We start from the raw sequence: 26,958 nt of genomic DNA on the forward strand, positions 1-26,958 counted from the left end.
AATCCTGTCCTATCTCATCTCATGGATCCCATCCCACTGATCCCATCCCATCCTACCCCATCCCACCCATCCCATCCCATGGATCCCATCCCATTCTACCCCATCCCACCCCATTCCCTCCCAGGGATCCCACCCATCCCATCCCATCCCATCCCATCCCATCCCATCCCATCCCATCCCATCCCATCCCACCCCACCCCACCCTTAGGAGCCCCACGGAGCAGCACAGCTCTTCAAAACGCAGCATTTCACCCAAAAAAGGTGGATACCTTCCCAGATAGGCACATCCAGTCCCATCCCGTTAGCATTGTTAATCACTCATTAATTAACTTCATATCTCTTAACCTCACAGCCCCTTCCCGGCTCCCTCTCCCCCCACCCAGCACACGCAGCATCGGGGATTTCAGCCAGGTCTGCAGCCCCCCAGGCACAGAGAGACCCGCCTGAGGCTGGAGGAGGCGCCTGCAGCACAGACCAGCTCCCGTTTGTGTTGAAAGGTTTGCCTTTTTTTTTTTTTTTTCATATAAATGGTTTCAGTCTGAGAGCATCCACTTTAAAAGCACACGGGAGGGGAGATGTCGATGGGCAGGGCACCGCCCCGGTGCGGGATGCAGGCGTTGGAGTCAGCCTTGGCTCCAGCCTGGGATATCAGGTTGCTGCAGTGCTGGGTGTGCCAGCTGTGCCAGCTGTGCCAGCTCCCTGCCCAGCCCTGCAGCCATCACCGTGGCCCGGATAACTTGGTCTCTGTGAGTTCTGCAAAAAGGGCATTTCCAGCATTTAGAGAGCACACCGGAGCACAAACCTGTGCACACACACATCCACCCACAAACACTCACAATCCCGAGGTCTCTCCCAGATGTGCTTCCCCCATGCCCCCAGTCCCTCTCCTCCACAGGGCTGAGGAGGGTCCTGCAGCACAGGGATGAGCAGCAGCAGCACCAGGGACAGCATGGGAGGCCACTCCTGCTCCTTGCTGAGGGATCCAGGGGCATCCCAGGGGTGTGTGAGAGGTGACACCGTCCTCCCCCAGCTGCTGGAACATCTGCCACCATCCTGCTTGCAGCTCCTGGCAGAACCGGCTGGCCACCTCTCTACAAACAGGGTCTTTATTTCCTCGCTCAGAAAAATAGATCCATTTCCAAAGTTTAAAAAAAAAAAAAAAGAGTTTGAAAAGAGGGAATGACGAAAGTGGAGGCTGGAATGTGGCTGTTGATGAGATGGTGCGGCTGGGGCGGAGCCATCCCGCTCAGTATCTCTCCTCCTCCTCCTCCTCCTGGTAGTAGCGGTACCCGGGCGGGTCCCCGCTCTGCTCCCCGGCCGCGTTGGCCACCTCGCCCTGGCTGCCCTGGGGGCAGTACTTGGGGTCGTAGATCTGGCGGCCGAGCCCAAAGACCTGCCCGCTCTGGTTGGCGCCCTGGTTGGAGCCCATCTGCAGCGACATGGAGGAGTTGTCACACTTCTCTGTGCCCAGCTTGGAATCGTAGATGTGTCTCCTGGTGCCCGGAGCTGTCATGCCCACCTGGAAGGAAGGACAGGATGGAGCAGGGCTCAGCTGTGCCCTCCCATCCCTCCCCAGCCCGGTGTGGGGGCTCACCTGGCTGGCACACTTGTTGGTGCCCATCTGGAGGCTGATGGTGGAGTGGTCCATGGGTGGCAGGATCTGATTTTTGGGGTCGTAGAGGTGCCTCCGGGTGCCATAGGCAGTCATGCCAGACTGGCTGGCACACTTGTTTGTGCCCATCTGACAAAGGGAGCTGGTGAGGAACGTGTGCTGCCCCACACGTGTCCCTTCTCCCCCTGTCCCTATCCCCCACCAGCCTGGGGAGCATAACCAGAGCTCCCTAACCCATCTCATGCATCCCCATCCATGGTGCCCCACATGTGCCCCTTCTCCCCCTGTCCCCATCCCCAGCCTGGGGGGCACAGCCAGTGCTCCCTAACCCATCTCATGCTCCCTAACCCATCTCATGCTCCCTAAGCCATCTCATGCTGGACACAGAGCCAAGATGGTCCCAGATCCCAAGGACACCTGAGACACCTCATGCCTTAGGTCCCCCCAGCGAAGCTGGAGCTGTGACAGTGCTGAGAATCTGACAGAATTCAGAATTCTGGCCACCCTTTGCCCAGATCCCAGCCATGGTAGCTCACCTGCAGCCCAATCACACACTGCCCAGCCTTCATCTTGGCCTCGTCGAAATTCCTCTGCTGCTTCTCCGAGTACTTCACGCCGATGTCCACCCCGCTCTGCAGCCCCTTTGTCTTGGCCTGCCAGGAGTGGCTGTGAGAAAGGGTCCCAAACCCCCCCACCCACCCCCTGGGCAGGGGGAGCTGTGGGATCCCACAGGCATCATCCCAAACTCAGGGTCCCAAACTGCTCATCCTCCCTCTGTGCTCACCATTCCCGCCAGCGCCAGCAGCGACACCTGCACCTGCGTCAGGTTCCCGCTCTCAAAAAGGTCATTGGCTTCAAAGAGGTCCACGGGGTTCATGCCATAGCTGGCCATGGCCTTGATGAAGTTGGAGAGGTTCTCGAGCTGGGGAGAGGCAGAGGGGTGAGCCCTGGAGGGTGACGGCAGAGGAACAGCAGAGAGGTGGCAGCAGAGCTGCACCTACCTGGTGCCAGTTCTGAGCCGAGCGGTTGATCTTCCTCACCGAGTTGGGCTGCAGCTTGTTCATGAGCCTGGAGGGAGGCAGGGGAACATGAGGCTGTGGCAGGAAAAACCTCAAGGAGCTGCAGGGCACAGGCACATTTCGGGAAGGTCCAGCCCAAGCCTCCTTCATGTGGGGCAAATTTCCCCCTCCAGATCCCTGTTTGTCCTCAGGGCTTTCTTCAGACACAGAAGCCTTGGGGGTGACTCTGGCACACATCCAGCCCACCCTTCCCACCACAAGGGCTGGTGAGGCTCCTTGGTACCCCCATCCCCTCCCAGCTGGAGCAGCAGGGGTTGGGGGCCATGCCCAGGGCCCCCCAGGACTCACTCGCAGAGGATCACCCCATCCTTCAGCCCCTTCTGGAAGTCAGGTCCAATCTGTTTTCCTGTCACGCTCTCGATCCACGTCCGCAGCTCGGCCTCCTTCTGTGGATCATACTTCTGGGCAAGCTGGGGGACAGTGAGGGGACAGCTCAGGCAGAACCCCATGTGCACCCCAAACCCCTCATGGGGACAGTCCCCCCCTCCCTGGTATGGCAGCAGGGACAGGAGCATGAGGGTGATGCTGCCAGCAGACACAGCAGCTTGTGAACCATTCCAAAAACATGAGAAGGGGCTGCCCATGGGGTTAGGGGGGAGTGAACCCCCCGAATTTGTCTCTGCTGTTTGCTGGAGCCTGTGGGAGCTCAGCTGTGAGCCCCAGGGGTCTGGTGGGAGCTCAGCTGTGAGCCCCAGGGGTCTGGTGGGAACTCAGCTCTGAGCCCCAGGGGTGCTGGCCACGAGATGCTCTCCCTTTCCCTTCCGGAGAGGCCCAGCCTCCAGCACAGATTCCTCCCTCACCGCGGCTATGCCAGGAATGTGGACGTCTCCTCCCAAATGCAGACCAGCTGCCAGGGCCAGCAGCATCTCTGTCGTCTCAGCCTCTGACCCACAAGGGAAGGGAAAGTTCTCCTGGCCTAGGGAGGGAAGGGCCTGGAAACCCAGAGTGCTGTCCTGCTCCAGCACAGGTGCTCAGCTGGCACCTGGGGGTGGCCCCAGAGCATCCACCAACCTCCCACCCATCCTGGTCCTGTTATGTGCCATGAGTCCCTAAGGATCCTGGACACAGGGGGACACTGGGATGGGCACAGCTGGGACACTCCAGTTCCAAATGGAAGCTTGACCCATGCAGATCACCCTCATGACACCGTGTGTGTCCTGCCTGGGGGACTCTACAGTCCCACCAGCGGATTGTCTGGAGTGTGAGCAGCTGAATCCAGTTCCTCTTCCCTCTCCACAGCCAGCCTGAGGATTTCCCAGGGCATGGGGAGTCCACAGTGGACCCACAGACTGGGAGCGTGTCACTGGTCCGACTGGTTCCCAGTGGGTGATGTCACCTCCATCACACACACCGGGGCAGTCGGACTGGCTCACGTCTTGCTGAATCAACACGAAGCACCAAGGCCCCGGTGCGTGTCACCCTCTCAGCTGGGGCAGCCCAGCCCCGGGCAGGCCGGGGCTCATCCCATCCGCGCTCCCGTTACGAAATGCAAATCCCAAATTCCCGTAAGGAGCCACCACATCCCGCCACCACATCCCGCCACCACTTGCCCCTTCTCCTGCCTGCCCTGGAGCAGAACACACTCAAACCACCGGCCACCAGCCCCGGAGTGACCACGGCTCGATTTCTGCCCGCCTAGGGGTGCAAACAGCGCACCCGGAGGCTCCCATCCCTCCTTCCCCTCCCGGGGAAGTCACCGGGACCAAAACCGCATCCCCGGAGAAAACCTCGGGGATGCTGCCGGGTCGGAGCATCCCGTACAGCGGTGCGGAGCTGCGGAGAAGTGAAACAGAAAGTGGAGGAGCTTTGTGGAGCTGGTCCGGAGCCGCGGAGGACCGAGGAGATGCCCCCAGCCCCGGGTGTGACGGGAAGGGATCCCCGCGGTTTGCCCGGGACAGCGGAGCCACCGCACGGGAGAGACCCAACCGCGGTCCCCAAACACGTCCTGGGACCCTCCAGGCAGGTTCAGGGCACCCCGAGGCTGCGCCCAGCTTCAGTGTCCCCAGCCCTCAGAGACCTCTGGGTCCTTCAGTTCCGCATCCTCCCGGGCAGCCCCGGATTTCCATCTTCCCGAAATCCCCCAACTTCTCCACTCCTGGCCGGCTTTGCAGTCCTGGGGCATACCGGATAAACCCCCGCCTCTCCAGAGCCCGGGATGCAACCGGGACGCCCCAGCAGCACCGGGATGCTCATCGGCTCTCCCGGGCCCCAGGAGCGCCGGTGGCCCCGGGATCCCCCGGCCCCCGTTTCACCCGCGCCCGGTGGTCCCGGGCCCCCGCCGCGGCTCACCCGGTTCCTGACTTCGGCGGAGAGCCCGTAGGACGGGCCCTTGTTGAACTGGGAGCTGCTCATGGCGGGGAACGGAGCCGGTACCGGAGAGGGGAGCGGGCAACGGGGCCGGTACCGGAGCGGGCTCGGGCGGGGCGGGGGCGGGGTCGGGCCCGGCCCCCCCGGCGTTGATTGGACGGAGAAATGTCCAAATAAGGGCAGGATCCAAAACGGATCGAGGGAGGGTCACGAACCCCGATATCGCCACTCGGGGAGCGCCGGGAGGCACCGGGAGCCGGGGGAACCCGGGGCTGGAACTGGAGCCGTCCCGGGCACAGGGTACAAACACACAGAGACAGACGGACACACAGAGACAGACGGACACACGCGTGTGCACCCCTGTACATGGGAGTGGGCACCCTGGCCCACGAGCACGCGTTGTGCGCGCACACACAACACACACACCCCAAACACACCCACACCCACACGCACCCCCCGACCCACGCACACCCACTCACACATTCACTCGCTCTCTCACACATTGACACGCACCTTCCTGCGCGCACCCACGGTCACGCACACACTCAGGCCACGCGTGCCCTTTCCATCGTCCCCGCACCTCCACCCATCCCCAACCGCGTCCCGCTCCCCTGGTCCCGCCCTCCGCCGTGCCTGTGTCCCCACGCGGGACGGCCCGGTACGGTCCGGCCCGGTCCGGGGGTCTCGGGATGAAGGAGAGCGGGGAAGGGGACAGCAAAACCCCCGACTGCCCGCAGGGGCTGGCAGCCGTCCCGAGTGGGAAAGTCACGGGTGGGATGTGGGTGCACAGAGGACAGGAGCAGGGCTGTGACCCCATAGGGCCGGTCCCGGCACCCACACCGACCCCACGGAAGGGCAGAGCCGGGAGCATCCCACAAGTGAGAGCCCAGAGCCCCCCATCCCACTCAACCCCGCACCTGGGGCTTTAAGAGGAATGGAGTTTGTCATCCCTGGATGGATGGACATCCCCAAACAGGGTGAGGGTGGGAGTTCCTCACTGGTTCCACAGAATTGGGCTCACCCCCCCTCCAACTCTGTAACCCCCGAACTGCAGCACCCAAACCCCCTCAAACCCCCACGAGTGCGGGGGTCCCGCTGCCCCCCGTGACCCCGCAGGGCAGCCGGGGTGCCCCCGGCCCCGGCCTCGCTCCTGGGTGCGCATTCGGCTTTTTCCTGTTTCAGGTCGGGCTGCGAAGCCGATGAGGAAACGAGGCGGCGTCACACGCGCCCTCCTGCCCCTGCTCCCCGCGAATGTGACCGTGAGGAACCGGCACGAACGGGCCGAGCGAGGGGCTCCGGGCAGCGCCTCGGCCCCCCGGGAACGATGTTCTCCAGGAAAAAGCGAGAGCTGATAAAAACCCCCTCCATCTCCAAGAAGAGCCGGGCTGGAAGCCCCGTCCCACAGACCCTGCCGGTGAGTGTCACCCCTGGCACGATGGGGGCTTTGGGACACCCAGGGTAGAGCCAGAGCTTGGCAGAGGGGCCCTGGATGCTTCCAGGAGGTTTATGAAGAGGAGGAAATGAGAAAAACCCTGGTGGGGGAGAATTTTGCCCCTGAGGAAGGGGACGGAGCAGCCGCCGAGGGAGGCGGGAGGGCAGGAAGGGACAGGGAGGAAATGGGGGGGCTCCCTCCGAGCCTTTGGGAAGGACAGACAGACTCACAGACCTGCCTGGTGACCGGCATGGGAGCGGGGCCACCGCAGGCTCGGCCAGCCCCGGTGCTTGGCTCTGCCAGATATTTATTTATCGCTTTGTACAAGAACCCCCCCGGTACCGGCGGGGCCAGGAGGAAACGCTGCCCGCCGGGGCTCCCCGGTGCTCCCCGCGCCTGCGCCCCGCTCCCGGTGCGTGCGGCCACACCGGGCTGGCACCATGCGGACCGCGACCCGGAGCCCCTGGGCGGTTCCTTAGCACAGGACACCCATCCCCGTCCCCGTCCCCATCCCCGGGGCCTATGGGTGGCAGCCAGCGGGATGCTCGGTCGGGCTGCGGGCAGGAAAAGCTACAGCCCCTCGGCAGCGGCGGGCAGAGCCCACCACCCCCAGCGATCCCTGGACTCGCTGCCCCGCACGCCCACCGTGAGGCTGACGGTACGGCCGGGGCACCCCGGGGCACCGGAGGGAGGGACGGGAGGCACCGGGGCCGCTCTAACCCGGGACAGGGCTGGGGTGGCCCCCAAAGGAGTTTTGGGGCGGGGGTCCCTGTGCCTCATTGCAGCCCCGTGGTGGGGATGGGCTCCCCCGTTCGCCTTCGTGTTCTCGGTGCTCCGTGTGTGCTCCCCGGTGCAAAACCGCTTCCGGCAGCGCCCGGCCGGGGATGCTCAGGCTCGGCACGTTCGTGTCTAACCGGGTGCTGGGGGTCACCGGTGGGAGCTGCTGAGGGGCTCAGGGTCCCCTCCCCGTGCCCAAGGATCCTCGCTGGATGTGGGGCTCTCAAGCCATGACAGCTCTGAACGCTGAGGGAGGGGTACCAGACCTTCCTCAGTGCAATTTTACCCCTAGAAATGCAATTTTACCCCTAGAAATTTGGGGCTTCCTCCATCTGTAATACACCTGCAAAGCCCAAACAATACTTTGGGAGGTGTCTCTGTCTCTGCCTCCTTACCCAGCATGGGAACAGCTGAAAAAGAGGAAGAGCTATGTGGGCCGGATCCTGCTGCCATTTTACCCCTAGAAATGCAATTTTACCCCTAGCAATTTGGGGCTTCCTCCATCTATAAAACACCTGCAAAGCGCAAACAATAGTTTGGGAGGTGTCTCTGTCTCTGCCTCCTTACCCAGCTGAAAAAGAGGAAGAGCTATGTGGGCCGGATCCTGCTGCCATTTTGCTTTTTTGGGGTCCCCAACCCCCTGGGATGGGCAGCCCCATGACGGTGGGTGCTGGGGTGGACAAGCAGTGTCACCCACACTGTCACTGTGTGCATCTCATGACAAACACGGCCCCAGAGGAGCTGGCAGGGACTGATGGGGGCAGTGCCCAGACCCTGCCCACTGTCCCATGACAGTCCCCAAGGGGATCCCTGTGACGGTGTTCACAGGGGTCTTGGGATGAGGGAGGAGATGAGGATGTGACTCCGTGTTTCAGAAGGCTTGATTTATTATTTTATGATATATATTATATTAAAACTAGACTAAAAGAATAGAAGAAAGGATTTCATCAGAATGCTAGCTAAGAATAGAAAAAAAAATGGAATGAGTAACAAAGGTTTGTGTCTAGAAAAGTCCAGCCAGCTGACTTTTGATTGGCATTAATTAGAAACAACCACATGAGACCAATCAAAGATCCACCTGTTGCATTCCACAGCAGCAGATAATCATTGTTTACATTTTGTTCCTGAGGCCTCTCAGCTTCTCAGGAGGAAAAATCCTAAGGAAAGGATTTTTCAGAAAATATCATGGCTACAGATCCCTACCTGGGGAAACTGAGGCGCAGCACCAGTACCCCCAAGGAAACAGCTTGTTCTCCAGGATGGAGGCATGGGGTCCCACCCTGCTCATCCTCACACTCCCCCTGCTCCCCAGGAGCTCTCCCGCAAGGATTGCCTGGACGCCCCGGGCTGCAGCGTGGCGGAGCTGCCCGCGGGCAGTGCCAAGCTCAGCAGCAGCCCTGGCACCGTGGGCACCCTGAAGCGCCCCACCAGCCTGAGCCGCCATGCCAGCGCCGCCGGCTTCCCCCTGCCCAAGGGCCACAAGACCCCGCTGTGCTACAGCCCCATGGAGGGCGGGGACGGTCCCTTCATCGACCCCGAGGACATCTCGCAGCTGCTGGCAGACGTGGCGCGCTTCGCCGAGGCCCTGGAGAAGCTGCGGGACGTGGTGCTGCGAGATGGTGAGTGCCCTCAGTGGGTGCCCATCCTCAGTGAATGAGTGCCCACCCTTGGGGTGAGTGCCCATCCCTTGGGGAGTGCCCATTCTTAGGGGTGATGCCTTGGGGTGATGCACCATCCCTAATGAGTGCCCATTCCTGGGTAAGTGCCCTTCCTTGGGAGAGTGAGTGAAGTGGGCCCATCCTTTAGTGAGTGCCCATGCCTTGGGGTGAGCACCCATCCCTCAATGAGTGCCCACTCTTAGTGAGTGAGTGCCCATCCCTCAGTGAGTGCCCATCCTTGGGGTGAGTGCCCATCCCTCAGTGAGTGCCCATCCTTTAGTGAGTGCCCATGCCTTGGGGTGAGCACCCATCCCTCAATGAGTGCCCATCCTCAGTGAGTGCCATCCTTTAGTGAGTGCCCATCCCTGGGGTGAGTGCCCATCCTTGGGGTGAGTGCCCATCCCTTGGGGTGAGTGTGTGCCCATGCCTTGGGGTGAGTGCCCATCCTTGGGGTGAGTGAGTGCCCATCCCTTGGGGTGAGTGCCCACCCTTGGGGTGAGTGCCCACCCTTGATGAGTGCCCACCCTCGGGGTGAGTGCCCACCCTTGGCACACCCTGGCACGGACCCACCCGTGGGTAGGGGGTCTCTGCTGTGCCAGAAGGCACCGGGAAGCCCAGGGCAGCGTGCAGAGGTGCTGGGTGAGTGGTGGGTGAGCAGCTCGGAGCCGGGATAACGCCGCTTCCTGCCCGAGCTATTTTCACCCGCCCGTTTTCCTGTTTACAGCGCAGCGGTGCCAGCCGCCTGCCAGGGCCCCACGGGGCGCTGGGCACGGCCCCCAGCCCAGCAGGGCGGCCAGCAGGAGGGGCTGGGTGGGCTGCAGGCTCTCCTTGCCCGAGGGGACACAGGGATGTATCAATCCTGCAGTCTGCGGGTGTTTGACACCGCATTGTCAGTGCTGGTTTTGCAGAAATCCCTTTCCAACGCTGAGCTGGGGAGGGGTCTTTGCCTGGATGGGCAGTGGGTGCTGATCCCCCCTCCCAAAACTTCCCAACCAGCCCTAGACCTGCACTAGGGGGTCCTGGCCAGACCCCCACAGAATGGGGGGAACCTGTGGGATGCAGCAAGCCTGGCTGGACCAGGCCGATCCTGTCCCTGGGAGCGTCCATCCGGCAGGAGGGAGGGAAGGAAATGGAGGAAATTCCCAAACTGCTTTCGAGGGGAAAAGTTACTATGGAGGGGAAAAATGCTTCAAAGGTCAGACTGCCCCCTGGCCAGTACCAGGCTGGGCAGGAGACACAGGGCCAGGATGTGGGGAGGTGCAGGACAAGCAGGATGTGGCTGTGCCAGTCCTGGGACAGCCCTGAGGCCAAGGGGAATTTGCTGAATAATCTGAGAGATGGCAGATCCCTGCCTTGGACGTGGCTGGGAGGTAAACAGGGAAGGGACACAGGGATGCAGAGCAGTGCCAGGGTGTGACCGTGTTCACACGGGTCTGAGGATGAGGGAAGAGATGAGGATCTGACTCCACGTTTCAGAAGGCTTGATTTATTATTTTATGATATATATTACATTAAAACTATACTAAAAGAATAGAAGAAAAGGTTTCATCAGAAGGCAAGCTAAGGACAGAAAAAAATGATAACAAAGGTTTGTGGCTCAGACAGAGAGTCTGAGCCAGCTGGCTGTGATTAGCCACTAATTAGAAACAACCACATGAGACCAATCACAGATGCACCTGTTGCATTCCACAGCAGCAGATAATCAATGTTTACATTTTGTTCCTGAGGCTTCTCAGGAGGAAAAATCTTAAGGAAAGGATTTTTCATTAAAAGATGTGACACCAGGGGGCAGGGACACAGGGCAGGGACGTGGCACAAGGATGCAGCACCTCAGCCCCCCTCTCTTGCAGACCCCAAGGAGCCCCAGAGGCCGCTGGCCCACGAGTGCCTGGGTGAAACCCTCCGTATCCTGCGCCAGGTCATCAATAAATATCCACTGCTCAACACCCTGGAGACCCTGACGGCCGCTGGGACCCTCATCTCCAAAGTCAAGGGTGAGACAGCGGTGCTGGGAGCTCTGTCCCACCCCCCTCCTGCCCCACAGAGGGAATTGGGGAGCCCATGAAGGGGTTATGGGGTGTGGAGGTGCCCCGTGGGCTGGTGGAGAGGGAAAAAGCACCGTCTGCCTCTTGGTGTGGTTCAGCTTTAAGGATGATGTAGTGTCAGAAATGCCAGATCCTGCCTGGGGCTTTCCAAGCAGCACAGCCGCAGGAAAAACACTGAAATAATCAGAATCTGCTCCTGGCAGCCTCTCGTGTTTGTGGAGTGGGGTCTGGGAGGTCAGATCGCAGCTGGGCACCTCCTCCTGCTGCTGTCACCCACCACAGGCACAGCACAACCTTCTGAGTCACCCAACAGCAGCCACAGGGGACCTAAGGAAAGGATTTTTCAGAAATTTTCATGGCTACAGATCCCCACCTGGGGAAACTGAGGCACAACCTTCTGAGTCACCCAACAGCAACCACAGGGGACAGGATGGCATCAGGGCTGGTTCCACATAGAGATGGGAGGGAATGGCCTTGGAGCAGACCCTCCCCACCCCAAGGAGCTGAGCCAGGTCTGCCCAGCAGCCCTGGTTGCTGCTGTCCCGTGGTATGGGAGCCTGCCAAGTGCTCTCAGCCCCAGTTCCTGCTGCTGCTGGTGGTGGTTCCTCATTTAGCCGCGGGCAAGAGCCCTCCTGGAGGAGCTCATCCTGCTTGGAGAGGGGTCTGGAGGAGCCATGAGGCAGGGCAGGCAGTGGAACAGGTCCAGCAGCACTTTTCCAGCAGCCCTGAGTAACGGGAATAAACAGGAACACGAGCCAAGGGATGCTGTCAGGGACTTCAGTCCTGGAAGAAGGAGGGGGAAACTGCTGTGCTGGAAAAAGGAAAAATCCATTGTCCATGGGGATGATCCTTCCCTCTGCTCCCCTGATTCACCCCAGCCCCAAAACCCTCCCTGATACCAGCATGAGCTGGCAGTTTGTCTTTCTGCTGAGACAGGGACGGGTGCTTGTGGCAACAGGGCTGTCACATTTCCTCACCTCCAGGTTTCCACTATGAATCCAACAATGAGGCAGACAAGAGGGAGTTCGAGAAGGCTGTGGAGACCATCGCTGTGTCCTTCAGCAGCACGTAAGGGAGTTGGGCAGGGAGCAGCCAGGGGGTGTTTGGGATTTTGGGAGTTTGGGAAAGGGAGTTTGGGCAGGGAGCAGCTCTGGAGCAGCCAGGGGGTGTTTGGGAGTTTGGGAGTTTGGGAAAGGGAGTTTGGGCAGCTCCAGGGGATGTTTGGGAGTTTGGAAGTTTGGGCAGCCATTCCCTGGAGCAGCCAAGGGATGTTGGGAATTTGGGAGTTTGGGAAAGGGAGTTTGGGGTAACCATCCCCTGGAGCAGTCAAGGGATGTTTTGGAGTTTGGGAAAGGGAGTTTGGGCAGCTCCAGGGGATATTTGGGAGGTTGGGAAAGGGAGTTTGGGCAGCTCCAGGGGATATTTGGGAGTTTGTGTAAAGAAGTTTGGGCAGCCATTCCCTGGAGCAGCCAAGGGATGTTTGGCAGTTTGTAAAGCAGTTTGGGCAGCCAGCCCGTGTCACTGTGCTGAGTCCAGCCATGCTCCTCTCCCCACAGGGTGTCTGAGTTCCTCATGGGGGAGGTGGACAGCAGCACCATCCTCTCCATTCCACCCAGCGACCAGAACCAGGTGAGGGATGCCCGGAGTCCTGGATGCCATGTGGGGCTCACAGAGGGCTCTGGCTGCTCCCCTCAGCTCTGCTGTGAGCCCAGAGCAGGGTGACAGTGCCATTAGCCCCTGGGCACAGCTGACTTCCAGCAGTAGCAAAAAGGCTCCAGCAGCTCAGGCTCCCACCCACCTGGCCAGCCCCTCCAGCTGCTCCCCATCCTCTTGCCTGACCAATCCCTCTTGTCTCCCAATTCCCAAAGACCATGGAGAGCCTCTATGGGGGGATTCCTGGGCCCAGAGGAGATGGAGTGCCCTCAGGCACGGACAGCTGTGCCACAGGTAAGCAGCATGGGGCTGGGTGCAGGGTTTGGGGTCTGGGCAGGAAGCAGCACCTTCCTCATCATCGCTGCTGTCCTGGTTCACTGCTCAGCTGGAAAGGCAGCAGAGCTGGTGGCACGGGGCTGGGGGTGTTTGCAATGGGAGCTCATGGGGTGTTTGTCTGTTTGTCCCTCCACAGCCCGTCCTGCTGCTGAGGAGGTGGATGTGATGCTGCAGCGCTGCGAGGGGGGCGTGGATGCTGCCCTCCAGTACGCCAAAACCATCTCCAAGTACATGAAGGACCTGATGGGATACATGGAGAAAAGGAACGTACTGGGTGAGTGGTGGGACAGCAGGTGGGTCCCTTCTGGAGCAGGTCTGAGCCATGGGACAGGCTGAGGTTGAGGTTGAGGTCCCTCCTGGAGGAGGGTGATGCTGCCAGGGCAGTGGGAACCTCACTTCTCAAATTCCTGATCTGATTTTTCAAAAGGAGATCAGGTTCCACCAGGGAAATCCCAGTGTCTCGTGTGTCTCTTCACTTTTAACCTTTTCCTTCCAGAGGTAGATTTTGCCAGAGGGCTCCAGAAGATGGCAAACAGCTGCAAGCAAACCATCAGCCAGGAGGTGAGTCCCCAAATCCCTGAAGCCCCCAGTGCCAGGCAGGATTGGGAGCCAGCAGCCCTGGAGAGCCCATTCCATGTGCCCCAGCTCAGGAGGACATGGGGGCAGCTCTTTGGAGCTGGAGAAATTCAGGATGGGGCTTTTGCCAGCAGTCACCAGCCTTACCTTGCCTCTGGCTCTTCCTCCCTGAAGGATGCATCTCCTTGGGCTCACTCTGGGCTCTGGGGCTCAGGGAGATGTGTTTTCCTTCTCCCCAGACCAGCATGCCTTTCCTGTCCATCTATCTGCTGGCCCTGGAGCAGGACATGGAGCACGGGGCCTCCATGGTGCAGGCAGCCACCACCCTGCAGCAGCAAACCTTCCTTCAGGTGAGGGGACAGGAGGTCCTTCCTGGGGCTGGAGGTCCTGGTGTTGCTTCTTAAACTCAATCCAGAGGGATCCTGCATCCAGAACTGTAGATTTTCACCCCTGGCACAAAGCAGTGCCTGTGAGCTGTTCTGGGAGTGACAGTGACGCTTCTCCACCCAAAATCTTGGTGAGGGCAGAGCAGGAGTGCTCAGCTCAGGCCATCATGGGGCTGTTCCTCCCTCTCTCCCCACGCAGCCACTGATGGTGAGACGCCTGGAACATGAGAAACGCAGGAAGGAGATCAAGGAGCAGTGGCACCGGGCTCAGAGGAAACTGGTGAGTGACTGGGTTTGTGTTCCCAGTCCCAGCCTGCAGCAACTCATGGCTCTGAGGAGCTGTTGGGGTCTCCAGCTGGTCACAGTGACCCCGAGAAAAGTTTCAAATTCTCTTTTCTCAGCCTGAAGGAGTCAGGGCTCTTCATTTCTCGGTCTCAAGGTTGTTTATTGTTTCTTATCTATAAAAAATTTTCTCCTGCCCTGCCGAGGTCAGCCCAGCAAGACAGTCCAGGAACTCTGCCTGCCCCCAGGGCAGTCTTTATACTAAAAACTACTTATACAATATTTACAATTACTTCCCAATACCTATCACCTATGTTAGACAGTGAGCTTCTACTCTAAACCAATCTAAAAGTGCCACCATCACAGCAGAAGATGGAGGCCAAGAAGAAGAAGAAGGAGAAACACTGGACACACCCAGTTCCCTCCATCTTGCCCCCTGAACCCCCATACCAAAAACCCTAAAATCTCCTTTTCCACCCCGTGATAACTTCACTAATATTCTACCTAAACTGTTGTGGCTTGCAGATCTTCATATAAGCTTGGTAATAATCAAACCCACAGGTGTTTTGGGCTCTGTGCCAGGGTCTCTGAGCCCCCTAGCAGGGTCTTGGTTGCTCAGAGGGATGTCCTGGGTCCTGACAGGGAACAACCTCCTCTGAGGGCACTGGGCACCTTGCCCTTCTCCAGCAGTGTTGGGTGGCCTCTGCTGTGCTTGGGGAGCCTGGTAGGGGCTGGTGACCCCCTCATTGTGCTGGGGGAGCCTGGTAGGGGCTGGTGACCCCCTCATTGTGCTGGTGGAGCCTGATAGGAGCTGGTGACCCCCTTGCTGTGCTGGTGGAGCCTGGTAGGAGCTGGTGACCCCCTTGCTGTGCTGGGGGAGGCTGGTAGGAGCTGGTGACCCCCTCATTGTGCTGGGGGAGCCTGGTAGGGGCTGGTGACCCCCTCATTGTGCTGGTGGAGCCTGGTAGGGGCTGGTGACCCCCTCATTGTGCTGGTGGAGCCTGGTAGGAGCTGGTGACCCCCTTGCTGTGCTGGGGGAGCCTGGTAGGAGCTGGTGACCCCCTCATTGTGCTGGTGGAGCCTGGTAGGGGCTGGTGACCCCTCACTGTGCTGGTGGAGCCTGGTAGGAGCTGGTGACCCCCTTACTGTGCTGGGGGAGGCTGGTAGGAGCTGGTGACCCCCTTGCTGTGCTAGGGGAGCCTGGTAGGAGCTGGTGACCCCCTCATTGTGCTGGGGGAGCCTGGTAGGAGCTGGTGACCCCCTCATTGTGCTGGTGGAGCCTGGTAGGAGCTGGTGACCCCCTTGCTGTGCAGGGGGAGCCTGGTAGGAGCTGGTGACCCCCTCATTGTGCTGGGGGAGCCTGGTAGGGGCTGGTGACCCCCTCGCTGTGCTGGGGGAGCCTGGTAGGGGCTGGTGACCCCCTCGCTGTGCTGGGGGAGCCTGGTAGGAGCTGGTGACCCCCTCATTGTGCTGGGGGAGCCTGGTAGGGGCTGGTGACCCCCTTGCTGTGCTGGGGGAGCCTGGTAGGAGCTGGTGACCCCCTCATTGTGCTGGGGGAGCCTGGTAGGAGCTGGTGACCCCCTCATTGTGCTGGTGGAGCCTGGTGACCCCCTCATTGTGCTGGTGGAGCCTGGTAGGAGCTGGTGACCCCCTCATTGTGCTGGGGGAGCCTGGTGTGGGCTGGTGACCCCCTCATTGTGCTGGGGGAGCCTGGTGTGGGCTGGTGACCCCCTCATTGTGCTGGTGGAGCCTGGTAGGAGCTGGTGACCCCCTCGTTGTGCTGGTGGAGCCTGGTAGGGGCTGGTGACCCCCTCGTTGTGCTGATGGAGCCTGGTAGGAGCTGGTGACCCCCTTGCTGTGCTGGTGGAGCCTGGTAGGGGCTGGTGACCCCCTCATTGTGCTGGTGGAGCCTGGTAGGAGCTGGTGACCCCCTTGCTGTGCTGGGGGAGCCTGGTAGGGGCTGGTGACCCCCTTGCTGTGCTGGGGGAGGCTGGTAGGAGCTGGTGACCCCCTTACTGTGCTGGGGGAGCCTGGTAGGAGCTGGTGATCCCCTGGCTGGGCTCCATCCTCATGCTGGCTCTCCCTGGCAGCAAGAGGCAGAGGGGAACCTGCGCAAGGCCAAGCAGACGTACATGCAGCGCAGCGAGGAGCACGACAAGGCCAAGTACATGGCGGTGAAAGCAGAGGAGGAGCAGCAAAACGCGACCAGCAGCACCACCACCAAAACCCTGGACAAGAAAAGGCGGCTGGAAGAGGAAGCCAAGAACAAGGTAGGAGCAGGGTGGCTGTGACCGTGTCCACAGGGGTTCTTGGATGAGGGAAGAGACAAGGATGTGAATCCGCGTTTCAGAGGGCTTGGTTTATTATTTTATGATATATATTATGTTAAAACTATACTAAAAGAATAGAAGAAAAAGTTTCATCAGAAGGCTGGCTAAGAATAGAATAAGAAAGAATGATAACAGAGGCTTGTGGCTCAGACAGAGAGTCCAAGCCAGCTGACTGTGATTGGCCATTAATTAGAAACAACTAACATGGGCCAATCAAAGATCCACCTGCTGCATTCCACAGCAGCAGATAATCATTGTTTACATTTTGTTCCTGAGGCCTCTCAGCTTCTCAGGAGAAAAAATCCTAAGGAAAGGATTTTTCATAAAAGATGTCTGTGACAGGTGACAGCTCTGGAGGGGACTCCTTGCTCCTGCTGTCCCCTGGGCCACATGGGGTGAAATGTAGGAATGGCTGGATGGACAGGATCCAAGGGGCTGTTCTTATTCTCCTCACCTCTGAGCTGTTCCCATGCCTTGCTCTCCCAACTCCCAGGCAGAAGAGGCCATGGCCACGTACCGCACCTGCGTGGCCGATGCAAACACGCAGAAGCAGGAGCTGGAGGACACCAAGGTGAACTCGCTGCGCCAGATCCATGAAGTGATCAAACAGACTGACCAGGTCATCAAATCGGTGAGTGGGGTGTCCCCAGGGTGGGAGGTGACAGTATTCACAGGGATCTCAGGATGAGGGGAGAGATGAGGATCTGACTCTTTGTTTCAGAAGGCTTGATTTATTATTTTATGATATATATTATATTAAAACTGTACTAAAAGAATAGAAGAAAGGATTTCATCAGAAGGCTAGCTAAGGATAGAAAAAAATGATAACAAAGGTTTGTGGCTCAGACTCTCTGTGGCTGGCTGTGATTAGCCACTAATTAGAAACAACCACATGAGACCAATCACAGATGCACCTGTTGCATTCCACAGCAGCAGATAATCATTGTTTACATTTTGTTCCTGCGGCCTCTCAGCTTCTCAGGAGGAAAAATCCTAAGGAAAGGATTTTTCAGAAAACATGTCTGTGAGAGGTGGGAGGTGCTCTGGAGAGCTCAGAGCTGCCCCTTTTCCAGAGGGCATTTGGACGGATACAGAACTCCCCTCTCCCTCATACTCAGAGCAGCGCCGCTTTGTGCTCCCAATTTCCCACCTGCCAGCCCACCAAACCCACATCTATCCCTCTCCACGTCACTTTTAGGCCACCATCTCCTTCTACCAGCTGATGCACATGCAGACAGCGGCGCTGCCGGTGAATTTCCAGACGCTGTGTGAGAGCAGCAAGCTCTACGACCCGGGCCAGCAGTACGCGTCCCACGTGCGGCAGCTGCAGCGCGGCGACGAGCCCGACGTGCAGTACGACTTCGAGCCCTACGTGTCCCACAACGCCTGGTGAGGGAGGACAGGGCTCATTCCTGCCTCATTCAGTTCTGCCCTGCTGTTCCCCTTGTTATCTCCTGCCGCCCACGCTGTCCTGCAGGAGGCAGGATGCTTTCAGCATTCCTGAAGGCGGCTCCTGCCAGGGCTGGACCAGTTTGAATTGCTCTCCTATCCTTCAGTTCAGTCCAGATGAGGCTGTGATTTAAGAGACTGTGGATGGCAGCCATGGATAAAGTCTCCAAGAGTCCTTCCTTCCTTCCCATCCACATTCCCTTTTCCCCTCCAGGTCTCTCTTTAACTCAGCTGGGCTGACGTGTTGGGAATTGCCTTCTTATCCTTAAATTCAGCCTAGTTGAGTATTTAAGAGACTGTGATTCCTTAGACTGGTGGATGGCAGCCATGGATAAAGTCTCCAAGTGTCCTTCCCTCCCATCCACGTTCCCTTTTCCCCTCCAGGTCTCCCTTTACTCAGCCACAGAAGGGCAGCTTCAGTGCCAGTGAGTTCTCCACGAGTGCAGAGGGGGCTGGGGCTGGCTCAGAGGGAGCAGCAGCAGCCAAGGAGTCACCAAGTGGGGCTGGAGCAGCTGAGAGAAGAGGTGAGTCCAGAGCCCCAGAGCTCTCCCATGTCCCCCCAGGCAGGAGCAGAGTGGAAACCCCAGGGTTTGATGAGAGGCTTTGCTGGCAGCAGGAGGACGGGCTGGGAGCCTCCTCCTGAAGGACACTAAATCAGATCTGTGGCATTTTGCTCCCTAAGAAACCCCTGCCCATCTTCCCATCATCTTCCCATCTCCCCTTTCCTTGCTGGGTGTCCCTGGAAGCGCCAAACCCCACCAGCAGCTTCCCCCAGTTTCCCCCAGCATCCAGGCTGTTCTCCAGCCGTTCCCTCACAGCAATCCCAAGGGACTGTGTGTTCTCTCTGCAGGTGGGAGGGGACACCAGGTGCATAAATCCTGGCCAACCTCTGTGGCTGAGGCTGACAGCAGCCTGGATTCCAATGCAGGTAGATATGGGAACAGCCCAGGAGCCCCTCCCAGCACAACCAGTATGAACCCAGAGCTTCCCAGTTAGGCAGGAGCATCCCCTGTTTTACCTGCCCTGTGAGAACACTGCTGACCCCAGTCTCCAGTGGGAGAGGGTGGGATTTGATGGGCTGGGGTGAGCTCTCAGGAGAGAAGCAGCTTTGCAGGGGGTTCACTGCTCTGTGGGTTCTCCTTGGGCAGGTGAATTCAGCCACAAGCTCCAGAGGCTCTCCTCCAACGGCACCGCGTCCTCCAGCGAGGAGCTGGAGGAGAAGGACGGGACCAGCACCCCCTTTGAGCAGAGTAGGTGACACCTGGGACGCCTTTTCTGGGAGGTGGCAGTGCTGCCCACCACAACAGAGCTCCCCACGGGCTGCTTTTCTCAAATTCAGCAGTTCTGCAGGCAAAACCAGCAATTTCTGGGGATTCTTTGATGGTGTCCTGTGGCGGTGGTCACAGGGGTTGAGGGAAGAGACGAGAATTTGACTTTATATTTCAGAAGGCTTGATTTATTATTTTATGATATATATTACATTAAAACTACACTAAAAGAATAGAAGGAAAATTTCATCTCAGAAGGCTAGCTAAGCTAAGAATAGAAAAGTCAAGAATGATAACAAAGGCAGCTGCCTCAGACTCTTTGTCTAAGCCAGCTCTGCTGATTGGCCATTAATTCCAAACATCCACATGAGACCAATCAAAGATGCTCCTGTTGCATTCCACAGCAGCAGATAATCATTATTTACATTTTGTTCCTGAGGCCTCTCAGCTTCTCAGGAGGAAAAATCCTAAGAAAATGATTTTTATTGAAAAGATGTGTGTATGACAGTGTTCCCAGCCCTGAGGGATGAGCCCTGCTCAGAGCAGTGACAGTGACAGTCCTGCTCAAGCTGTGCCTGTCCTACATTTCCTTTCCCCTAGGCATCAATGGGATCACCCCAGAGCTGGCAGCTCCCACGGGGCCCTTCAGGAACGTTGGTTTGTCCAAGGCTGCCCAGACCCATCGGCTCAGGAAGCTCCGAGCCCCCTCCAAGTGTCGGGAGTGCAACAGCTACGTGTACTTCCAGGGAGCCGAGTGTGAGGAGGTGGGTTGGGACAGCTGGGCTTGGAACCCAGCTCTGACCATGGTCAGGAGGATATTTCTCCTCTGGGGAGGGTTCCAGCTGGAAAACGGTGCTTTCCTTTAATGCTGCAGCATCCCCAGGGTATTTTTTATTTTTCCTGTTTCTCTCTCCATGCTCTGAGCAGTGCTTGGTGTCTCTGTGGCTGCCCCCCAACCTCCACGTGTTCCCTTTTCTCTTCCAGTGCTACCTGGCCTGCCACAAGAAGTGCCTGGAGACCTTGGCCATCCAGTGTGGGCACAAGAAGCTCCAAGGGAAGCTGCAGCTCTTCGGGCAGGACTTCACGAAGGCGTCTCAGGGCAGCTCGGATGGGATCCCCTTCATCGTCAAGAAGTGCATCTCAGAGATTGAGAAGAGGGCCCTGAAAACAAAGGTGAGTGACACTCCCCTCTCCTCCTCCTCCTCCTCCTCCTCCTCCTCCTCAGCTGGCTGAGCCACAGGCCCTTGGAAGGATCCTCTGGAAAACCAACAGCCTGAAAATTTCAGATTTCCACAGGGCAGGGAGCCAGGGATGAGCTTGGCCCAGATCCCCCAAGCTCTGCCTTTGGAAAATCACCTCTCCCGCTTTCCTATGAGGCAGGAATGAGTGAGCTGGAAGGAGATATCCCAAAATGACTTCCCAAAGGGATTTCCCACTCCAAAAAGAGAGGGTGGGAGCACACACAGCTCACTGTCCCATGCAAACATGCAGAGGAACCTCTCCCCTCACTTCAGCTTCATTTTTCTCTCTTTCACAGGGCATCTACCGAGTTAACGGTGTCAAGACACGTGTGGAGAAGCTTTGCCAGGCCTTTGAGAACGGGAAGGAGCTGGTGGAGCTGTCCCAGGCCTCCCCTCACGACATCAGCAACGTCCTGAAGCTCTACCTGAGACAGGTGAGGTGCTGAGGGAGGGGAGCTGGCCAGAGGAACCAACCTGGCAGGAGGAATTCTGCACAAACGGGGCTCAGGGTGGGTTGGGAGGGATGGGGAGCGGGCTGGCCTTAGAGATGGGGCCCCAGTGATCCTCCCCCAGCTCGTCCCACGCGGCGTCACTGCGGTCACAGCCACAGAGCAGCGACGTGCCTGAGCGCCGAGCAAGGAACCTCCACCCCCTCCAATTGGGGAAGTGGCCACCCAAAAAGGGAAGGGGCCAGCAAAGGTCACCCTGCAGGGGCTGAGTCATGGCCCCACGGGGTGGGCTCTGACCCTGGGGTGGGCTCAGTGGGGTCTCTGCCCTGGGGTGGCTTAGAGGGTTCTGCCCTTTGGGTCACCTTGGGTGGCTCAGTGGGGTCTAAGCCCGGGGATGGCTTAGTGGGGTCTCTGAGCTCACCTTGAATAGGCTCAGCAGGGTCTCTGCCCCTTGGGTCACTCTAGGGTGGGTTTAGCAGGGTTTCTGCCCCATGGGTCACCTTGGGGTGGGCTCAGTGGGGTCTCTGCCCTTTGGGTCACCTTGGAGTGAGGTCAGTGGGGTCTCTGACCCTTGGGTCACTCTGGGGTGGGCTTAGTGAGGTCTCTGCCTTTTGGATCTCCCCAGGGTGGGCTCAGTGGGGTCTCTGCCCCTCGGGCTACCCCAGGGTGGGTTTAGCAGGGTCTCTGCCCCTTGGATCACTTTGGAGTGAGCTCAGTGGGGTCTCCACCCTGGGGTGGGCTCAGTGGGGTCTCTGCCCCTAGGATCACCCCAGTGTGGGTGTAGCAGGGTCTCTGCCCCTGGAATCACCCCAGGGTGGGCTCAGTGGGGTCTCTGCCCCTCAGGCCACCCCAGTGCGTGTGCTCAGCCCCAGCACCCCCCAGCCTGTACCCAAACTGTCGTTGCACACAGTGTCTGTCACCCACATCCTCCAGCAGCCACCACCACAAGGCAGGAAGCTGCTTCTCTCTTGCAAGCAGCCCTGGGTTAACCCTTTGTGCTGCCTTTTCCTGTAACCTCCCCTCCCCAAGGGCAGAAAGGCAGCTCTGTGTTACCTCACTTTTCAAGGACTCTGAGTGGCTTCCATGGAAGCAGAGTGGAAAGAGGAGGGTAAATCAGTGCTGAGCCCCAACCTGAGCCCTTGCTGCAGAGAAATGGGTTAAAGTCCTTCTGTAAAGGGGTGGATGGAGGCAGCCTGTCCCCAAAACATCCCTTAAGGCTGCTCTGAAAACATCCCCAGCCGTGTGGAACACCCAGCAGTCAACACCAGCTCCTTCTGCTTTTCTGCTTCACACCAACTTCAAAGCAGAGTTTGAGTTTCCCCTGCTGCTGCAGCTCCACCTCTGCTGCAGGCTGTGCCCTGCACATCCTGTGCCCTTCACATTTTGCTTCCCCCACCCAAAACAACCCATCCCTGTCCTCTTCCTTCCAGCTGGGGAACCTTTTCCAGCTGGCCCCATCCCAGCCAGGGGTTTTCCAGGGAAAAAAGGGAATCCCTGCACCTCAGCCCAGCAGGGGTGGATCAAACACTGCATTTGGCTTGAGCTTCACAAGTGCTCCTTGGCCAGGGCTCTCGAGGCTCGACTGACACGCTCCAGGAGATGGATAAATAAATAAATATCACCTCTGGGCAGAGGCTTGCAGCACTGCAGGTCACAGACTCATGGAATTCTGAGATGGATGTTAAAAGTGCTCTGAGCTCTCTTCAAGCCGGCCTTGAGCACTTCCAGGGATGTTTCCTCACTGTAGAAATGGCCCAGGTGTCGCCAGCTCAGCAGCTTGGCACATGTCCAGATGTTATGGAGGTGGGAACTGCTCCCAGGACCAGGATCATCTCATTTTCTCTTTTCCTTTTCTCCTTTCCTTTCCTTTCCTTTCCTTTCCTTTCCTTTCCTTTCCTTTCCTTTCCTTTCCTTTCCTTTCCTTTCCTTTCCTTTCCTTTCCTTTCCTTTCCTTTCCTTTCCTTTTCCTTTCCTTTCCTTTCCTTTCCTTTCCTTTCCTTTCCTTTCTTCTTTCCTTTCCTTTCCTTCTTCCTCTTCTTCTTCTCCTTTCTCCTTCTTCTCTCTCTTCTTCTCCCTCTTTCTCTCTTCTTCTCTTCTTCTTCTCCCATTCTCCTTCTTCTCTTCCTCTCTCTCTCCTTCTCCTTCTTCTCCTTCTTGTTCTCCTTCTCCTTTTCTCTTCTCTCCTCTTTTTCTCTCCTCTTTTTCTCTCCCCTCCCCTGCAGCTGCCGGAGCCCCTGATGCCCTTCAGGCTGTACAACGAGCTGATGGGGCTGGCCAAGGAGAGCCTGCAGGGCACTGAGGCCAAGGGCCGTGCTGGGAAGGGCGGCCCCGAGCTGGTGGACAGAGGAGCCGACACCGACCCGGTGGTGCTGAGCCTGGTGCTGAAGCTCAGGGAGCTGCTCCAGGAGCTGCCCCGTGAGAACATGGCCACGCTCCAGTTCCTCCTGCAGCACCTGAGGAGGTGAGAGGGGCATGGCCAGAGCCTGGGTGGCTGCTGGGACCTTCCCTTTGTCCCCTAGGGTGGGGAGGGGTGGGCAGACTCTGGAGCCAGGGGGAAGGTCCATGGCTGCAGCTCCCTGGCATCTCCCCCAGCCCTGCCCATCCTCACCTCTCCCTCCTTGCTCTCACAAGCTGTTCCTCCCACCCAGGATCATGGAAGTGGAACAGGATAACAAGATGACCTCAGGCAACCTGGGCATCGTCTTTGGGCCGACGCTGATGCGCCCCAGGCCCACGGATGCCACCATTTCCCTGTCCTCCCTGGTGGATTATCCCCACCAAGCTCGGATCATTGAGGCACTCATCATCTTCTACCCCACCATCTTCGAGCACAAGGACTTGGCACCCAGCAGACGTGGCTCAGGTGCCACAGAGGAGGTGGCCTGTGGTGCTGAGCAGGTAGGAACCCCCAGGGAGGGGGAATGCTCAGGGGATGCTCCATGAACCTTCACAGGGAGTGAGAAATCTCCTCCATGCCCTCACCACCATCTCCTCTCCTCTTCTCTCCTCTTCTCTTCTCTTCTCTTCTCTTCTCTTCTCTTCTCTTCTCTTCTCTTCTCTTCTCTTCTCTTCTCTTCTCTTCTCTTCTCTTCTCTTCTCTTCTCTTCTCTTCTCTTCTCTTCCTTCCCTTCCCTCTTCTCTTCTTCTTCACCTTCTTCTCTTTTCTTCTTCTTCTCCTCATTCTCTCTCTTCTCTTTCTCCTTCTCCTCTCTCTTCTTTTCTTCTCCTCCTGCTTCGCCTCCTCCTCCTTCTCCATCTTCTTCGTCATCTTCTTCATCTTTGTCTTCGTCGTCTTCTTCTTCTTCTTCTTCTCCTTCCCTGGATGTTCCAAGATGAACCTTCACTGAGTCAGCTCCCAGGGAGTGAGAAATCTCCTCCATGCCATCACCACCATCCTTTTTTCCCCCCAGGCCCCTGCAGGCTCCCAGTCCGTGGCTCCTCTTGCCACCAGCCCCTACCTGGAGCGGCCTTCGGACAAAGGGAATTTGGCTTTCAGCGCTGACTCCCTTGCAGGTCAGTGAGAGCCACTGGGGACACACAGGTCCCTTGGGAGGCACGGGGGGCACACAGACCCATCCCCTGCCACCCCAGGGACCCCAGGCTTGCTGCTGATGCCGCCGTGCTGGGCTGGGGGGTGGCACAGAGCTCCTCTGTCCCACAGAGTCCGGTGACCGCTCCGTGGACTCTGATTCAGAGCTGGAGGACAGCGGGGAGCCACGGACACACCTGACCAAGCAGGGCAGTGAGACCAGCACGGAAGAGGGTAATTTCTGTGACGAGGAGGGGCTGCGGAGCCGGAGCTGCAGCGTGGGCCAGTCTGATGATGCAGAGGGCTCTGCTGCCGAGGAGCAAAGCAATCTGGAGGAACAGGCTGAGAGCAGGGATGGCACCACCCAGCCTGGCACCTCTGCCACCCCCAAGGATGGCACCAACTAGCCCGGCACCTCTCGGAGCCACAGCAGCCACGAGCTGCAGCCCTGGCTCATCTAAGGTACCCCAGACACTGGGATAGACAAAGGAGCAAATCCCCATGGCTGCCCAGAGGCTGGAAACTGGAATGTGGAGGGGTGGGAAGGACATGGGGCAGCCCAGGGGGGTTTGGTGTGTCAGCTGCAGGTGAGTCCTGGCTGATTCCTGGCTGGAGCTTGCACACAAAACCCCTGAGCCCCTCAGTGCCTAGCTGGAGAACAGGGTCACAGCCAGGGCCATGAAGGATTTTTGTCTGGGAGGGAGCTGAGTTTGGGCAAACCCTTGTTCAGGATTGGGAAGGAACCCAGGGCTGTGCCTGTGGCAGGTGTTTTATTGTTGTTGTGCTCCCAAATCCCTGAATGCCACACCTGTCCTGTGAGATCGAGGTTGGAGGAGTCAAAGGACCTGCTCATCCCTGCTGGCTGAGGCTGGAAGGGAGCCAAGGCTTCCAGGAGTGACATGGGAACAAAAATCACTCAGGATGGGCAGGATGACACAAAATGGGCAGGATGAAACCACAGGAGCAGATGGAACTGAAGGCACCTCACAGGACAGGGACACAGCTGGAGCAGTGCTGGGCTTGGGGTGAAGCCCCTGCACCATCTCACCCTGAGCCAGGCTTGGCTTTGGGGCTGTGCCAGGATCTCAGGGATGTCCCTCACTGACACCTGATTTAAGCAGGGTTGAGGATGCATTTCCTGCCCCAAAACCTCAGCACTGTGGCCCAGGTGATGGCATCTTCATCGCTGTTTGGGTTGCCAGGCATTTGGATTGACAGGATTTGGGTTGGTGGGCATTTGGATTGACAGGCATTTGGATTGGTGGGCATTTCCCTCCTTGGCAGGAGACATGCAAGGAGCAGCCTTAGGGCAGATTTGCCAGGCTGCAACGTCCTGAGCCCTGCTGAGCTCTCATGGTTTGATTTTATAGTAATTTCATCTCCAAAAAGCTGCACTGCAAGTCCAGGACAATCTCCCTCTGCTCTTGCAACTCTTCCCACGAGGAAGTGCTTCTTCCTCCTCCTCCTCCTCCTCAGGGCCACCAGGGCCTGGATCCAGCACAGCCCCAGCCAGTATAATCTTGAGCTTCCTTTCCTTTTCTGTAAAGACATTAATCAACCCTTCAACGTGACTCCACTACCTCTGCTGGCTAAGGCACTAAACCAAAGTGGTTTCAGTGTTTTTTTTAAAGCTATGAGAATTTTCCTGCACTGAGGCACAGAGAGATAAGTTGAGTTTTAGCTTGGAATGAGCTGAGAGCCTTTTCCTTCGTTCTCCTGCTTGTGGGAGACAGAGCAGGTTGTGTTGGGAGGGTCTCAGATACCTTGGTACTGCAGAATCAGGCAATGGACAGGAGTTTTGAGCCCTCTGAAGTCGATGGAGAACCCATCTCAGCAAAGGTACAGAAACCCAGGTTAACTCACAGGTTTGGAACTGAGCCAGGGAAGAGCTGGACACCTGCAGGATTGGTTGTGCCCTCCAGCTCTTCCAGAGATTAGGATTTTTCAGGGGAACAGCTGGATTTTTCCAGGGCAGCAGGAGGATGTGGGAATGCTGCTGCCACGGCGGTACCGCGTGCGTGTGAGGGTGGGTGAGGATGATGAGGGTGAGTGTGAGTGAGAGAAGGAGCTAAAGCTGCACTAGAGCTTCCCACAACAGCAGCTCCCTCCAGGTTGTGTGGATTCTGTGTTTATCCTGATGCTGTACAATGCTGCCTTGCTGTGTTCATATTGACAAGCTTCCCAAAAAAAACAATAAAACCAGTGTGTTCTGACATGTGTTTGTCTTGGGCAGCATGGTTTTCCAGCCAAATCCAAGTGTTTGACAAAAAATGAAGTTTAAAGCCCCCCAGAGTCCTGGGATGGATTGAAATGAGTGCAGCTGGGGGTGATGAGCAACTCTCCATCAGTGTCTGAACAGCAGGGTCCCAAACCAGATCAGGGAAGGAAGGAGTTAAATCTGAACTTCCAAACTGCCCAGAGGAACCAGTGAAATCTCTGCAGGGCTCAGCCACAGTGCAGAGTCTTGGCAGGAAAAGATTCCAAAAGTAATGAAAACTATGGGAACTTGCAGAGTGTTGAGGCTTTGCCACAGGGACAGGCTGAGCAAC

General features: G+C 58.0%; 2 protein-coding genes across 4 annotated transcripts; one reads left to right on the forward strand and one right to left on the reverse strand.

The window, feature by feature from the left end:
• Positions 1-320: 320 nt before the first annotated feature.
• CNN2 (calponin 2) lies at positions 321-5,131 on the reverse strand. The gene is made up of 7 exons (XM_064734291.1): positions 4,981-5,131; positions 2,980-3,101; positions 2,614-2,680; positions 2,397-2,534; positions 2,149-2,265; positions 1,595-1,741; positions 321-1,519 (listed from the first exon to the last, which is right to left on the reverse strand). The coding sequence occupies exons 1-7, from the start codon at positions 5,041-5,043 to the stop codon at positions 1,247-1,249; spliced, it is 927 nt and encodes a 308-aa protein (XP_064590361.1). The 5' UTR covers positions 5,044-5,131; the 3' UTR covers positions 321-1,246.
• ARHGAP45 (Rho GTPase activating protein 45) lies at positions 387-26,929 on the forward strand. Of its 3 annotated transcripts, XM_064734287.1 has the most exons (25): positions 5,195-5,298; positions 6,181-6,412; positions 6,759-7,088; positions 8,520-8,826; positions 10,716-10,859; positions 11,894-11,978; positions 12,467-12,539; positions 12,779-12,857; positions 13,036-13,173; positions 13,396-13,460; positions 13,715-13,825; positions 14,061-14,141; positions 16,234-16,413; positions 16,967-17,104; positions 17,672-17,862; positions 18,307-18,446; positions 18,773-18,850; positions 19,071-19,172; positions 19,791-19,954; positions 20,175-20,363; positions 20,728-20,865; positions 23,103-23,341; positions 23,529-23,778; positions 24,291-24,393; positions 24,542-26,929. In XM_064734287.1, the coding sequence occupies exons 2-25, from the start codon at positions 6,323-6,325 to the stop codon at positions 24,814-24,816; spliced, it is 3,690 nt and encodes a 1,229-aa protein (XP_064590357.1). In that variant the 5' UTR covers positions 5,195-5,298; positions 6,181-6,322; the 3' UTR covers positions 24,817-26,929. The 3 variants fall into 3 exon arrangements, with proteins under 3 accessions (XP_064590358.1, XP_064590357.1, XP_064590360.1); XM_064734288.1 differs by lacking the exons at positions 5,195-5,298; positions 6,759-7,088 and adding an exon at positions 387-497; XM_064734290.1 differs by lacking the exons at positions 5,195-5,298; positions 6,759-7,088 and having other exon boundaries at positions 6,373-6,412; positions 8,708-8,826.
• The last annotated feature ends 29 nt before the right edge of the window (positions 26,930-26,958 follow it).

The sequence above is a fragment of the Zonotrichia leucophrys genome, chromosome 28 (assembly GCF_028769735.1).
Source record: "Zonotrichia leucophrys gambelii isolate GWCS_2022_RI chromosome 28, RI_Zleu_2.0, whole genome shotgun sequence".
NCBI classification, from domain to species: Eukaryota; Metazoa; Chordata; class Aves; order Passeriformes; family Passerellidae; genus Zonotrichia; species Zonotrichia leucophrys.

Excerpts from the sequence above, each read along its gene's own strand:
- CNN2 (XM_064734291.1), bottom strand. The coding sequence starts at position 5,043 with ATGAGCAGCTCCCAGTTCAACAAGGGCCCGTCCTACGGGCTCTCCGCC. Across the intron at positions 3,102-4,980 it reads CCGCCGAAGTCAGGAACCGG|CTTGCCCAGAAGTATGATCC; the intron begins GTGAGCCGCGGC and ends ACTGTCCCCCAG. Across the intron at positions 1,742-2,148 it reads AGTGTGTGATTGGGCTGCAG|ATGGGCACAAACAAGTGTGC; the intron begins GTGAGCTACCAT and ends TCCCTTTGTCAG.
- ARHGAP45 (XM_064734287.1), top strand. The coding sequence starts at position 6,323 with ATGTTCTCCAGGAAAAAGCGAGAGCTGATAAAAACCCCCTCCATCTCC. Across the intron at positions 11,979-12,466 it reads GCTGTGTCCTTCAGCAGCAC|GGTGTCTGAGTTCCTCATGG; the intron begins GTAAGGGAGTTG and ends CTCTCCCCACAG. Across the intron at positions 13,826-14,060 it reads AGCAGCAAACCTTCCTTCAG|CCACTGATGGTGAGACGCCT; the intron begins GTGAGGGGACAG and ends CTCCCCACGCAG.